A 16,344-nucleotide genomic window follows, 5' to 3' on the forward strand; every position below is an offset into this window, starting at 1 on the left:
ATATTGGAACACCAAAACCAATGACGTACTTACCAAGACCCTGTTAGGGGACACATCCCGCAAGAGGAGACAGATATACCAGGTTTCCAGAGCCCCACACCTCCACACCCTCATAGTCTCCAATTCGTTCCCCTCATCTGTATTTCTTGCTGACACCAAGCAGTCTCCTGGCAGCATGTTGGTCCCCTGTTGATCCGCCTCCCCAGGACGTGTACTGGTCATGCTAAACCAAGGATTCTGTCCAAGTGACAGAAATTAATGGTTTGACAACATTTTGAGTGTTTTGGCCCCTAAAACTGAAGCTCGCCCGCAAACTGGCAAATTAATCTTGTGAGCAGAGGCAGACTGACCATAAAGCTAATAAAGATTAAGTTTTAGGGTCCCTTCCAAAAGCCTAGAAGGGGACCAAGCAATGTGTTTGCATGGTTATATAGTTTGTAAAATTTGCAAAACTGGGATATTCTAAACACAATTGCTTCTTCTCTGTTATACTTTCCTTTACATCTGGTGGCTGTGGGATAGTCATGGGCATTTGGAGTCAGTTGAAGTGGAGATCCATTTAGGTTGGATTTAGGTTGAAATATGTATATGGTTTGCAGTCATTTCTGTGCACAGCTGGGTTACTGCTAGCCATTGTGGTATAGGAGGGGCTTCCAAGCGTGCCCCTACTGTCCATCAGTATTGTGACAAAGGTGCAGGGCCAATGGGCAGAATCACAGTATGAAATTATGCTACAGCTCCCAGCGTGGGAAGTGTGTGGGTCATGGAGGAGAAACAGGGCGTGAAATGCACAAAGCTAGAAGCTGGTCCATGTCAATGGATGGTATACAGTGAGTGGGAGATTTGGTTTGTATTGGTGCCTAGTCAAAACAGAAGAATAGGGGCGGGGGAAAAACAAAAACAAAAAACCAAACCAAAACAGAAGTATATTCATATGAGGAATATATTCAATAATAAAGCATACACAATTATACACACACCAACATTTTAATTTTGTCTTTATTGAGACAAAGATTTAGGTGCAGGTGGTTTATTTGGGAAGCATCCAAGAAAGCAGGAATGAGGGAGCAATGAGTGATAGAAGGCAGGAGGAGGCACCATCGAAGGCATCATTGCCATGAACAAAGGGGATGATTCTGTCCCTGAGAAGCACACTGAATGCCTCCCAAACTGACCACTAAAGGAAGATGCTGATGCATTTATTCACGGTTTCCTGGGACCGCTGGGGTAGACCTGCCCCACATCTCTGGGCTCTGTCAAGCAAGTTTTGAAGGCAGAATGTGGGAAGATGTGCTCATGTGAGGTGGGATGCTGGCAGTGTGGGTCTCGATATACACCCACTGACCCCTGAATCCATGGCTGCATCAGATATGGGCAAGGGAGGTGACACACCAATGAGAATGGTGTGCAATAGAATTTACCAGAATTCCTGTGCTTATATGGATGCAAAACTTTAACAATACTTGAACAATACTACAAATAGGGAGTGTGACTGTAACAGATCCTACTCAAAAGAAATTGGATAGAGGTCTTACCAATGTGACAATTCTAAAAGTTTACATGACTTTACGAATAATGAATTGTGGAGCTGCAAGAAACTGTTCTAAATTATCAGTTAAAAGCAAGGCATTTCACTTTTCTGTCCTTTCTTTAGACAATGATATCACCAAATCATTGTTCTGGGAAAAGACGATGAGATTGTGCAGCCAAAGAAAGTAAGAAAACATTTTAAAGAAAGAAAAATTGTCACATTTTTCAATCATCTGGATTTTAAACAAATTTGTAATTTGTTGTGATTTCTTTTCTCATTCTAAATAAACATTCAAGTCGGTACCTAATTTTGTGTTTATAGTCTTGTGCTCTGATGTGAGAGTCCTTGGCAGCCAGCCACAGCCTCCCTAGGGGCAGTACCCACTTGCTGGCCATCTTGAAGAAGCAGCAACAGAGCAAGGACAAGTCCTGGCACACCAAGACCCGGGGTAAGTTGCCGAGCACTGCTGGACTTCTCATTTGTTTTTAGAACAATTAGCTGTGAAAGGGCACACTCTCTTGTTTGGAATGGCATCCAAAACACTTTATTAAAGGTTACTTGGAAGGTCAATTGGAGGGAACTGATCCTTGAAACACACAGAATCATGCTGTCATTTAGATATACTCCAAAATCAGAGAAAATCACTTTTCAAAGTTGCTGCTGGAGGAACCAATGAGTCTGTTAAATGGCAGCCCTATAACCATTTGTTGAATGAATTTACCCAAGTTTTTGCCTCACTGAGCTTTCCAGGAATGCATATCCTGAAGGCACTCAGTGGCCCCCTTGATCTCCAAACACCTGTTCAATCTGAGGGTTGAATGGATTCTCCTTTCCCAGAACCTGGGGCCAATGAAGTTCCACTTTCTTCCACAAGCGATCTGCCAACAGCAGCAAAGCCACCTGCAAGAGAGAACCCAAAGGAGGAATAAAAGGAAAATTACAACAAAATAAAGAATTTAGCAGCAGGATTTATTGTATTCTTTGTATGGTGGGCAGACTCCAGAATGGTCCCCATGATGCCTACATTTGTGTCTTTGTATGATCCTCTTACCTTGATGTGGGTGGGACCTATCACTTGGTTCTAAACATGGGATATGGATGTCACTTCAGTGATTGTGTAACATTGTCTAAGATTCTGCTTTGCTAGCAGTCTTGCTTGGGAGACTCTCCTTGTGGGATTGATGAAGAAAGAAGGCTCGTCAGGAAGTCCACACGGCAAGGGGCTGACATCCAGCAAGAAGCTGGGTCCTCAGTCCTACATCCACAAGGAAATGAATGAATTCTGCCAACAACCCAAGTTATTCTGAAGTCAATTCTTCCTCAGGTGAGTCTCTGGATGAGGACGTGGCCCGGATGACACACCTGGATGTTAGCCTTGTGAGATCCTGAGCAGAGGAGCCAGTTAAACTGTGCCAGCACTCTGACCCACAGAAACTGTGAGTTCTGGATTATTTTGAGCTGCTACCTTTGAGGTGATTTTTTATTTAGTAACAGACAGCAGGTGCACATTTTCATTTATCTTTGGGCAGCTAATACCAACTGCAGGCCTCAGTCTTGGTTGGATCTTGGGATGGATCCTTCCTTCAAGGAACTCCAGTCTAGGCAGGGAACCAGACATGCAAAATGACACCACCAAACCCACAGGGGGCGCTGTGCGAGGCTGGAAGGGGAGGAGGTGCCAACTCTGCTGCGGGGGGCAGGGAAGGGGGGGCAGGTCCTCTCTGAGGAGGGTGATGGCGGAGCTGAATTTTCAAGGGAAGTTCACCAAGATGGATTATGTGGGAAACATTGCACCTGGTGGAGGACACAACGTGTGTAAAGACAGATGGTGTGGGAGAGAATGGCATGGTGGGCAACTCTGGGGGTCTGGGAGATGAGGCTGCACGGTCACTGGGTTGAAGCAGGCTGTGAGCACGAAGAGCGTGGCTGGGGTGCCAGGGTGAACAATGATTGGCTTAAAATGCACAACAGGCCAGTCTCTGGCTTTCCCGGCTTAATGCCCACTGTCAGGTTGCTTTGTTTTACAGCAGGTCTCCCTTCACTCGTGATGTTAGCAGGATCCATTCTTGGTTGTCCAATCCTCTGGCTTGTCATTAACATGCTTGCGATGAGGAGTCTTTCTCTGCAGATAATGCCTTATTTAGCAAATGGGGCCTGGCCAGGCATTGAGGCCCTAGGTGGCTACATCTCCAAAGGGTTTTTTAATACTGAAAGATAAATGTGATTGTTGAAGACCTTAGGGGGGGCATACATTATTCATGGAAGATGCTCAGGGATGTCCCCAACTTTACTCAGAAGCATGTGGACTTTGCCTCCAAAGGGCAGGTCCGGTTCACCATTCCTATAGGCAGGGCCTCCAGCTCCCCGTGTGATGTTTGGCAGCCCCCTTCTACTCTCTGGGCTGCAATTCTCTCACTTGCAAAATGAGCGGACTAGAGCAAATGGTCTAAAGACCTTTCTGGGTCTAAATGGTGTGTAAGGTTTTAGCAGTTGTTAGAAAAAACTAGAACTGGCTTAGTTGCTACATTAAATAGCCCCAGTATTTTAATACATTCCTGAGCCTTCTGAGGCACACCTGAAATTCTATCTATCCAGCAATGTAATCTTGATCATATCCATGTGGTGTCTAATAGAAACTCACCCTACCCACCCACCACATATACACATACCACATACACACCCCTAACACCACACACACCACATGACACCACACACACCATATCCACCCTCTTCCCCCACATCACAGACACACACACACACACACACACACCCCTCTACACTCATACCACCCCTCCCCCTAGGCTAACTGTCAAGCCAGCCGATTCCCAGCCAGCAGATTCCCGGGAAGGGGGTGATCATCTCTCACACGCTAAGCAGTGTCTTCGAAGCTCTTGTGGCTGTTTTTCCTGCTATTTCTCAACGAAGGAGGCTGCGGCCATGTCTGTGAAAGATCACTGCTTCTTCTTTTATGTTTCTTGCCTTTCTACTTGGTACACCTAAGCTGTCTTCTTAACAATTATGTGAAACCAAGGCATTTGTGGTTATTTCCCAATCTAAATTAATAGAGGAGGAGATGGGGTGAGGATACGAAAAGGAAAGTTGAAAGGAAGGAGATCAGCTTTCAGCATGTGGTAACTGTTTGGTTTGAAAGCAATTAGTTGGCTGTCACTCTAATGGAGATGAAAATATTTATGTATGTGCACTGCTAATATATTGGGTCTAAAGTGAGAGTGGCATGGCTATTATTAAACTAGAGACTTGTGATAAAATGACCCACTATAATCATTCACTCATGTGACAAACATTTACTGAGCACCTACCATGGGCTTCTCTTATAACCAACCTCCTATTATAACTCCCATGATGCACAGGGCAAGGCACAGTCACCCTCTACCCTCATTACTCCAACTTAGCCATTCCTTGAACATGAACCTTCTTCTGTGCTTCCCTAGTCATAGTTTAAAATAGTAAAGCAATACCTATTCACTGGAGAAAAATTTAAGAAGACAATTAGGCAGAAAGAGAAAACAATAAAAGTCATCTGTAATTATAATAGAGGTGGCCAATGTTAACAGTGGGTGTAGAGCCTTGCACGTGCACACACATACACACACAAATTGAATCCTTCTGTAAATATCATTTTATAATCTGCTCTTTCTGAGGTATAATTTACACACAGTAAAATTAACTTCCTGTGATAAACAGCTTCATGAATGTTGACAAATGCATACACTTGAATAATCGCCCCCACAATCTGTAATCTTTTATTTACTTTTCTTTGTATTACAAACATATTTCTGTGTCACTAAAGGTAGATCTACATCATTGTTTTTATTCAGTGCACAGTACTCCATCACATGGGTGCAAGATAATTTACTTCACCGGTGGAGACTTTTGTCACACATCTCCCTAACATTTGTCCTCAGGACAACGGACAGGGACAGCCTCCTCCTGCCAGCATACACAACCTCTGCAGCACGGAAGGGGTTCAGAGGCTGCCTTGCTCAGTAACCCTACCAAACACATGCATGGGATGAAATCTGGTCTAGCAGAAGGCTAGCTAATAGGAGGTTGTAGTTAAGTGGGATTTTCTGGTTAACGGAGGTAGGCCCTTCAGAGTCTCTTCCTTTGCAGTTGACTCAGCTGCCTGCATGCTCTTGCAAGGCCCCAGCTGCAGTGAGTCCAGATAGCTGCCGCGTGGGTGGTGCTGCTCTGGTCCACACACCTCTGCCAACTCCAGCAGGTGTGCCCCTTCCTCTGGCTAAGCCCACATCTGAGGAGCACCGGTGCTTTTTTTGCAGGCACACCTGCAGCCTCAGTGCTTTTGTGGGATATTGCCACGCATCTGTCCACCTGCTGCTGCTGCTGTTTAGGGGTCCTCATGCTACCAAATCCATGTGGTGGTCAGGGGTCCACCGCAAAGGCTCCTCTTTGAGGTTTTCATGAAAGGAGCAACAAAGCAGGGTGACTTAACGCCCCAATGTCCTATGTGAGTTTGGCAAAACAGGTCTTTCAGTTTTTATCTGTAGCCCAGAATCTCTCAGGATTGAGGTGTGAGTCCAGAGAGAGGAGGATGGGAGGAAACTGGTGTAGTTTCTTGATTGGATTCTTGCTATTAGCCACCATATGGCTTTTAGAATGTCTCTCCCTTCTGATGACAGTTTTTAAATTGAGCCACACTTCTTTGCTCAACCACATTTATACTTATGCTGAGTTCATCTCCAGGAGAGCCTCTGGTCCTCCAAGCAAACATAACTGTGTGGGGTCCACCCCACAAGTTCATGAGACACATCTGGACACAGCAGAAGCCCAGCAGTGGTCACTGCTGCATATAATCTAGGATTCTTTCACGTGCCTGTTTCATAAACTAATTTCATGTATTTTGCTACAGAAATAGAACTCTTTAGTGAGACAACTATAAAATCAAACCCTAAACAGTAACTACCTTTTTGCAATATTTAAAAGAAGAAATGCAATTCAAAGCAAGATTGCATAGGTTTTACCAAAAGCTTATCATCCCTGATCCCTTTTAAGTTGAACCCTGGCTAAATTTAACTCTGGGGTTTTATGAGACCAAAGTTAAAAATGCACTCTGAATTTATTTTTCCTGTAGGAAGAACATTTCTGGGCTATTTTGGTAAGATTGCTTTTTAAACGCCTGCACCACAGGGAAGGCATGGCTTTGCTTCTCGGGGCTCTTAATCTGCCCACAAACACAGTCTATTGGACCTGGTTACCTTTGGTCCCAATTAATTTTAAATTTGTAAACTGACAACATGACAATGATGTAAGATGGATTTAAATACTTACATGTAAGGAAAAAGGTAAAGTCCCGGCTCTAGCCCCTCTGTGCTGACTCAGTGTGTCATTCCAGAAGCACTGCTACTAGCTGGCTTCATGTAGAAAGCAAAGTGAAGAGATATGGTCCCTGGTGCATAGGCAGGGCCAGCCTAAAATGACTGGGTTTGAGGGTTCCCTGGCCCAGAAGGCCCTCCTCTCCACCCTACCCACTGCCAACATTGCTTCCTTCTTAGAGGAACTCCATAAGTCTGCTCAGGACTTTATATATATATATATATATATATATATATATATATATATATATATTAAAACCAAGTATATATATAATGCAAAACCAATCCTTTGATTATTTATCTTATGTCTGACTCTAGTATTGTACAAGGTCCAGGGCTCAAGAGAAGGTGGAGATGATGTCATGGAAACTTTATTGCTTGCAACGAGAAGTTTAGGAGGATGGTTTGAGTTGCTGTTGGCTTTATGAGAGCAGAGGGCTGTGCTGGGCAAAGCTGCTAAGGCAGGAGGGGTCAGGTATGTTTAGCTGAGTGGTCTCAGAGTAGTCAAGGAATCTGGACTTGATGTATGTCTGTGGCTCTTTCAGCATTTTTTATTTACTATTGTCTGGTTTTAGGCAGAGATCTCCTAAGTGTCTCTTCAGAGGCTTAACTTCGCAGATATTTAAAAAAGTGATTATTTGAACTGGTAGAATTGTTGCCGCTTCTACAGGCCACAGACCTGGGTCTTGGGTCTTTGCAATATCATTTCTTCTTTTATAAGTCAGGCTTCCTTTGCATTTTGTCAGCAGTTTGGCTGCCATTTTCCCCTCTTCACTACATCTGCTCTTGCTGGAGGCAATGGGCAATGGCCACAATTTGATCCCATGGCCCAATCCATCCTTGAGATTGCTTCCAGTTCTCAACTAGATGCTGGTGATTTCCAAACCTGTGTCCCCTAGCTGGGCCCCTGTCCTGAGATCAGAACCCATCAATTTGATCTAATGCTGATTTAGACAATTCCATCTGGATTTTGTGCAGGCACCCCAAATTCAGAATGCTCAAATCTGCCCCTTCTTCTTTGGGGTTCCTTGACTTGGCATTTTTCATTTCTGTTCATCCAAATGCCCAGTCCTGTGAGTCATCTCCTTCCTACCCACCAAACCCGATCAACCATCATGTCCAGCATTATAACCTTCTATGTTCCCCCTCATACTAAAGAAGTTATTTTTTAAATTTCTACATTTGGGGACTGAGATGAAAAGATAAAGCAGTTCTCAGTCTATATTGGGAGTTTTCCTTTGCCTGGTTATTTCCATTAAAATATAAGCAAAGATGGTGGATGTAATTTGGTTAAAAAATTATAATGTATCAATCATAACACAACTCATGTTTGTACTTAAACTTGTCTTCCTAAGAAAATTGGAGAAGTTGAGTCAATAGTGGTTAGACACTTCCGCTGCTTCTCTAGCAGAATTTTAGGAAGAATAGGCCAATAAGATAAAGCCTGTTCCCCCTTTGGTGGTTAAGGGACCAGGGCCAGCTGTTTTTGCTTGGATAGGAATTGGTGAGACGGCATTTGAACAAGTCCTGAGTCTACTCCTTTGGTTGGTATTCTGTCCATGCCATTAGCATGAGGTCCTTAGACCAACATTGCCCATCTTGCTCTTTTAAGATGGAAAAGATGTGGACTCCCATAGCTGACCATGTTTTGTGGACCATGTGCTTGTGTGTGTGTGTGTGTGTGTGTATGTGTGTGGCAATTTTAAGTGTTAGTTTTTAAACTATTAACATAAGGATCTAAAAGGATCCATTAACACTGCCTCTGCTGTAAGGTGCTTCATTGGGAGGGGAGTTTGCAGGTTCATCCAGAGGCTCCTCTTCAAGGCCTCAAGTCACAAGTCTATCCTGATGTGCTCGCATCTGCAGCTCCCACCCAGACCCTTTCCTGAGCTCTAAGCTTGCATATTATCTGCTAAAAGGACATCCTCATTTTGGATGTCCTGTAGGCTCCTTGAGTCCAACATGTGACAAACTCCTCAAACCACTCCATCTTGTGTGTTCTTTACCTCAGTGAGCAACAGAATCATCTATCCAATCTCTCAAGTCATAAAAAGTGTTACACTAAGCATCTCTTTCTCTTTCACCCTCACATCCAATAAACGACCATGTTCTGTGGACTCAACTGTGAATGAAACTCCAATACAAACCTTTCTCTTTCTGCCTATTCCTCCTGGGCCATCACCTCTCACACACAGAAGCTTCCTCCAGATGGTCTCCCTCCCTCTAGCAGGGCCCTACTGCACCATTCTCCAGGATGCTACCACAAGTCTGGTTATTTTTCTTTCTTGCCTAAAAACCTTCAGTGGCTCCCTCTTCCCCACAGGAAAAAGGTCAAATCCCATACAGGCGTTACGTAATCTGGTCTCTGAATACTTCTCTTGATTCCTCCCTCTCAATCCCCCTCCCATACTCTATGTTCTGGCCTCACTGCGGCACTTTTACTTCCTCCAACATGCCCCGTTTTTTTTTTTTTTTTTTTTTTTTTTTTCCATTCAGGTCTTGGCCAGTGCATTTCCTCTGCTCAGAACACTTTGTGCAGACCCTCCCTCTTCTTTGCACTTGACTAGCTCTTGGTCTTAGCTCTGAGTGGGCGCCTCTGAAAACTCTTCCAAACACCCCTCTCTCCCATCCCATCCCTCACAGTGCTCCCATTATACTGGGCTTGCACAAATGGAAGCATCAACCACTTTCTATTTAATTATCTGTTCACTTGTCATTCTTTCCCTCTATACTATAATCTCCTTAGATGGCAGGGGCAGTTTCTTGTTCACTCTTGAATTCTTACTGTGTTTGATATGGGGTGGGCACTCAATAAACATTTTTGGATGGCACGTTGCAGTCTGGACTCTTCAGTTCAATATACATGATGAATAGGCAGGTTTTCATCATGGCTACCCATTGGTGCCCACTTGCAATGTGGCTCCACCACGCCATCATCCACTACCAGCATGTGAACAAATCTCTCAGGAATAACATACAATTATGGCACATACCGATTTTCAGCTTTTTTATTTTTATTCATTTATATATTTATCTATCTCTTTATTTATTTATTTATTTATTTATTTTGAAGTAGGCTTCACGTCCGACGTGGGGCTGGAAGTCACAACCTTGAGATCAAGAGTTGCGTACTCTACTAACTGAGCCTACCAGGTGCCCCCCCGATTTTCAGCTTTTGACCCTGTTCTCAATAATTACTTATAGGCAAAACTGTTTGAGTGCAAGATAAAGCCTTAATTTGACACACTTTGAACCCTAATATTATTTTAAGTGTCAGGGACAGGATGGTCTTTTGATGGATCAGACAAATAGGTCCAGAAGGATAAAACAAAGCTATTTTTGACCCTCTGCTTTTTAGTCTGTTCCTAATTAACTCCTTCTATATTTCTTTATATCCTCAATTCTCTACAGAATCAGAAAGGTAAAATTCTGTGACTTGTGGGAATAACAAGAACCACTACCTAATTATTGCCACAAAGAAAGTCTCCATATTAAAAATTACTCTATAACGAAAGTCATCATTTCTGTGGGGAGAAGAAATCTAGTATTTAGCCAATTCCTAGGCAATAATTCTGTTGTATCAGTTCATCCAAATGAGACACAGGAAAATTAGATATTCTGAAGTGGATTACTTAGATTTATTTATTTATTTATTTATTTATTTTTGGTTGTTGAAAACAGGGAGATGGGTATTTAAATGCTTACTTTAAATTTTCCCAGCGTTTCTGGGACTCCACTGTATATTCATCTGTCAGTGGAGCAGCACTTTTTTGTTTTTCCCAATGAGGCAGTTCTTAGCCCTGTCCGTAGGTGCTCCCTGTAGCCTACAGTGTATTTCATTCAAACTCCTGAGGGGATGGTCAGGTCTCCCTGTGGCCCAACTGACCACCGAGACAGGGGCCATGAGGAGAGCACACCAGGATGCTTCTCTGGTTTAGACCCTTGTCACTGCCACACCGTACCCACCAAAGGCTAGGCCAGAAAGACTACAGTTGCGAAGGATTGCCAGCTTTCAAAATTTGAAAAGTGACAGAATTACCCCCATACTTATTCATTTGTTTTTTAAAGGAAGAAACATCATGAGCAAGTCTAGTATGTATAACAGATAAAAGTGGAGCTTCCCTTGTTGAAGTTCAGATAAAGGAGAGCATGAGGTAGGAAGGGACAGAGTCCCTCCAGCTCCCCTTGCTCTGGGAAGAGGCCAGAGTAGAACTACTTTCTAGAATTATACCTTGGAATCCTAGATAAGAAACAGCTCTTACTGCAGGATATTGCTAAGGACACTGTTCTCCTCTCATTCAGTGTCCTTTCTGGAAAGATCCACAGAAGAAATTTCTCATAGGTCTCTCTTCCAGGAATCCTTGTGATTGTTTTTGAGTATGTGACTTATTTATTTATTTATTTATTTACGTATGTATGTATGTATGTATGTATTTATCTATTTATTTATTTTAATGGGGGCCATGACTTATGCCTCTTTTTACATCAGTCCCTAGACCACACAGCTGATTTTGTAGGCTCTCACCAGCAGTTTCTCAGGACCACCCTGCACACATTTTATGAACTGTAGACATTAAGTGAGGAAGCCAGGTATCATTTCTATCTTATTGGCTTTTTACTCTGATTTTCACTTTATTTTACTGAATCTTCTGTTTTACACATGTGAATACATTACCTCAAATTCTTTCTGGAACAAAATGGGATAATGATAAACATAGATGCATAACTATATTTTAAATATAACCCAAGATATAGCCTTCAGCCACTGCTGTGTGATTGCACTTACCTCATTGGGGTGGAATCCATCGACTGGTTCAATGAGCTGCCAGGGCTCCCCGCCTCTCTTCTGCCACTCCTCTGTCACTGCAGGGCACACACACAACTAGAGGATTAACTGCATGCTTCTATGAGTGACCAAGTGACTGCCATCGATGTTAGAGAGCAAGGGCCAAGTGGAAAATGTCAGAGCTGCCCACCACCCCTGGGGCGATGCTTACTCAATTGTGGCTGCTCTGGGCTATTATCTCTGTCTGGAAGCTTTCTGAATGGAAATGATCTTCCCATTGTATGGTCTTCTTCTTTTTCCTAACTCAGGAAGAAAATGTGTGGGGGTATTAGGTGAAGATGGTTTGTGCAGTGAAGAGGGTGGTGAGAAAAGGTGAGCTCTGAAATATTCAACATCAATGTAAATTCACCTCATTTCTCAGTGGGTGAATATTGCAAGAAAAGGAGGGAAAATTAAACATTTTGTTAACATCTCTTTATGTAGGCTGCCATTTCCAGATACTGCCTGTGTATGTCAAGCAATCACCATTAAAAGTCATATAGTTTGCCAGAAATATAATTACATAAAATTATCTCAACATCACATTTAGAGTGAGTATGGCAACAGAGGAAATATTATGAGCCCCAAAGTGATGAAAAGCAATAAAACTGCCCTTCAACAGGAGTAAGAGACCAAGAATGTCAGTTGCTCCAAGGCAACAGCACCATTAACTCTACAGTGTAATACTACACAGCCAGGAAGAACTCCTCAAGGAAATCCCAAGTCCCTAGAGAGCCTCCAGAAATAAATATTTGAAATGTACTGCTCCCAGCATCACCAATACCTTCACTTCCTTGCTGTCCAGAGAGGGGAGCAAGACATAGATTTTTCCAGTTCTTCCCCCTCCACCTGACAAAGACTCAAGAGCAGGGATGTGCGCTCTCTTCGTTCCCCCATGCCCCTCATCTCATCCCAAGGGAAGGAATGAAAATTCTACTGGAAGCTTTGACTGGGCAAGTGAAGCTTGTTCCAGAGCTAAATCAGTACATTGCTGCTTTTGTAATTAGTCCTAATATCACAGTGTGCCACCCCTGCTTGCTATCCAATCCCTGTACTCTGAGGGGCTGCAAATACTACTGCTCTTCTCAGAGCTCAGGGAAAAATTCCTGCTGGTGGTTTGAATCCCTAGACACAGGATCACCTATTTCTGTTGTCTTCTTTCCTGGCAAAATGGCTGCCCTTGAGCCATTCCTTCATATTTTGCATCTGGATTTTATTGGGAGTCAGTGACAACATATTCCTTCCTTCCAGGAAACATGTTCCTGCTGCTGCACAAGTCCCCATCCCTCACCACTACGAGGGAGTCCAACTTTAGAAGAACTGGCTTAGCATACAGAATAATCCAGTAAGTGTTAAAATAAATGCCACAGGTTACCAAGGCTACGATCAGACTATTAAGAGTGAAAACCATTGTTTTCTCACATGATTATTGTGTCTGCAAGGGTTACCAGTCATTGCACATCTGCAGACATCAGTTTTATAACACTTAAAGGGAGAATTGATAACTCACAGGCAAGAGGCTAAGGTTTTACCTGTGTTGTGCCCAGTGTTAGACAGAGTGACCCTTTTAAATTTGTTTATCTCAGGGAGAAATTTTGCTTTCTTAGAATAAATGCAACACCAGACAGTGGTCTTATTTCTTCTCTGATTTTAGAGGTGGAGGTCCAAGCAGGGGCAGGATGGGAAGGTGGTCTGTTTTCCTCCTACATGGGACCATAATTAAAAATAGGTAAACAAATTGCTATTTGTTCAGAAGACCCGAATGAAGCTTCTTAAATGATCATGAATGATCTCTCAGGATTTGGTGCATAACGTATTTTCTGTATCTGCAAAGTCAAAGTAACTCTGCTAATGACCAGCTTTTCAAAGATGCAATAGAAATCAATGAGGAAGAGTCACAAAACACTTGATAGCATCTTGATGAACAGTAACACTAGTAGATATTTAAAACAAGAAATCTGAGCTCTGGTCAGTACCGTGAAGTCATTGGTTGTTTTACAAACATACACATGGGAAGAACTAAGAACCCAGTTTACTCCAATTGAGTTGTCTTGGAAACTGAGGGCAGGTGGTATATTTAAGCTGTCAGTGTAAAAATGGCCTTGTCGGCCAAGCAGCATTTTCCTTCCTCTGTTTGGGAGGTGTGGTACAGACAAAGAAAAAGGACATCACCTGCTCAAGTTGGCATTTCCTGAAGGAAGGAAAAATTGCTTCCTCTGTTTAGCTTATAACCAGAGAGGATGAGTCAGCAAGAGACAAAAAAGAGTCTTTGGAGATGAGCAATAGCCTTTCACGGTGGGACTGAGGCTGTCAGAGTGGAGAACAGATAGGTCTCATGCCTGCCCTCAAAAGACAGGGACCCTCAGTTGCAATTTGCTCTGCCACAGGGTGTGGACATGTAAATTTTGTAGGAAAAAATGACGATATTTGTGATGCAACAGTCAGCTCAAATACAGCACTGAAAGGAGCGGGGAGATTTTCTTGTGACCATTAAGACTGCCGGTTTATTTTGGGATGAGCACTGGGTGTTGTATGGAAACCAATTTGACAATAAACTTCATATATTGAAAAAAATAACTGAGAACAAACTGAGGGTTGATGGGGGGGTGGGAGGGAGGGGAGGGTGGGTGATGGGTATTGAGGAGGGCACCTTTTGGGATGAGCGCTGGGTGTTGTATGGAAACCAATTTGACAATAAACTTCATATATTGAAAAAAAAAAGACTGCCGGTTTAATATGTGGCTATGCAATTTTTGGGTCTGGTAACAGAAGACCGCAGTGCCAATGAGATACATTCTACCACAGCTTCCTCTAGGGAACTCAAAGTGATCCACAGGTCTGAGTGGTGATGGGAGGTGGGTTGGATGTTGGAAGAGAACCAACATTTAGTGTCCTTCTATAATAAGCCTTAGAAGAATGTACTAGGTGCTTGGCACACATTGATGGCAGTGGTGGCGGGAGACTAACAGAGTTCTCAGTACATAGCAGAGTTGTCTCTGTGTTCACATAGCAGCCCTCCTCCCCAGCTTAGTTCTTGCTACCTTACACAAAAGGTGACAAAGCAGACTGGTTATTTAATTTACTCAAGGTTGGTTACACAGTCATTCTGTGTCTGAGCTGGGCTAGGGGCACAGTTCTACCTGGGCTCTTTCTATCATAGCACGTTCCAGCTATAGGATTTCTGGGACGGTGAACTGCCCAGGTGTGGCGGTTACCACGGGGATGCAACTGGGAGTGGATGATCTCTCTGCTGTATCAGATGTTCACTGGGGGGCAGATCCCAGGCCACCATTTCCTCTGCCTGCACCATCCCTCCACTGTGACCACTAACTTCACACGGAGAAGCCAAAGAAGGCCCTCGACCAAAAACTGGGTCTTTAGATTTATTTTTCATAAGTGCCTCTCAGGAAATTCCTGAAACTGTTGATGAGAGTTGCCAAGCAAGGACAAATGCCAAGGAGGTTTCTCAGTAATAACCTACTGCCATTTTGGTTTAGAATGCTCAGTTCAGTTTAACTGAACGTTTTGCTTCTTTGATGCATTTATTGTTGCTGTGAGGACAAGAATGGGCTGATGAACCTCAACTTCAAGCCTGTTAGGTCACCAGTGGAAAGCTGGTAGTACTAAGTCAAGGGTAAAGCTCTTCTCTCTGTATCCTTCATGAAGATAAGGACTGTTTTGTTTTTCTGACAGCTGTATCCTTAGCACCTACACGGTACATAGTAGGACTTAGGAAAAATCGGATAACTAACTAAATCTTAATCTTGTAGTATTATAGAGCCCCATTTATTAAATTTTAACATGCATATGGTTCATCTGTGGATTATGTTAAAAGGCAAAATTCCAGGGAGGTAGGTCCTAATTAAAAGTGGGGCCTGGGAGCCCTGCATTTGTAACTAGAGCCCAGGTGGTGTGCATGCTGCTCATTCTGAACCCCACATTGAGTAGCAAGGGTGTGAGGGAATGGTGCTCTTTCCTGGGCACTATGTGTGTACCAGGCACAGCACTTAGGAGAATTACACATTTGTTTCATATAATCATCACAAAGATCTGTTATGAAGATATGGTACCCCCAGTTCCAGGTCTGGAAAGGAGAGTTTAGACATGTTCAGGGAACTGCCTACATTCCCAAAGACAATAAACGACAGAGCTAGAGATTACTTTGGAAAATGAAAAGTCCCATGTGAATGTTAGACATTATTATATTTTTAATAACTTTATCTATATTCAAGGTTGATGATCATCAAAGATCACTTGGTGGTGCGTTTGTTTACACCAGGAATTCATTAATGAGTCCTTAGCTCTGCATTTTAATGAGAGGTTATTTATCAAAATGTCTCTCCCCATGAGAGAATTATGTATCACCCGGGCAGGAAATCTAGTTAAGGGAGATCAGTCCTGTTGAAAAGATGTTCAGACTTGAAGTGTTAGAGTGTGCAATGCAGTACTTGTCAGCTAATGTAAAATTTGATAATTCATGATGGCCATCTGCTTCATCCCAGATGCTGGGGCTGGGGTTGTTGGTGGTGGGGAGATGGAGATGATAAACTCTGGATGAGACACCTTCCATCATTTGCATACGCTGTAAAGCTTTCCATTAGCATCATCTCAGCTGGCAGTCAATCAACAGGAGG

At 43.1% G+C, this 16,344-nt stretch overlaps 1 protein-coding gene across 1 annotated transcript in view; it reads right to left on the reverse strand.

Annotated features, from left to right (window-relative positions):
* Positions 1-1,006: 1,006 nt before the first annotated feature.
* Positions 1,007-16,344, reverse strand: part of AOAH (acyloxyacyl hydrolase) — a 174,391-nt gene continuing 159,053 nt past the window's right edge. The window contains 2 exon segments of the mRNA XM_030308229.1: positions 1,007-2,431; positions 11,672-11,748. Coding sequence (XP_030164089.1) covers positions 2,303-2,431; positions 11,672-11,748 — 206 coding nt within the window. The 3' untranslated portion in view covers positions 1,007-2,302.

This window comes from Lynx canadensis, chromosome A2 (genome assembly GCF_007474595.2).
Source record: "Lynx canadensis isolate LIC74 chromosome A2, mLynCan4.pri.v2, whole genome shotgun sequence".
Classification (NCBI taxonomy): domain Eukaryota; kingdom Metazoa; phylum Chordata; class Mammalia; order Carnivora; family Felidae; genus Lynx; species Lynx canadensis.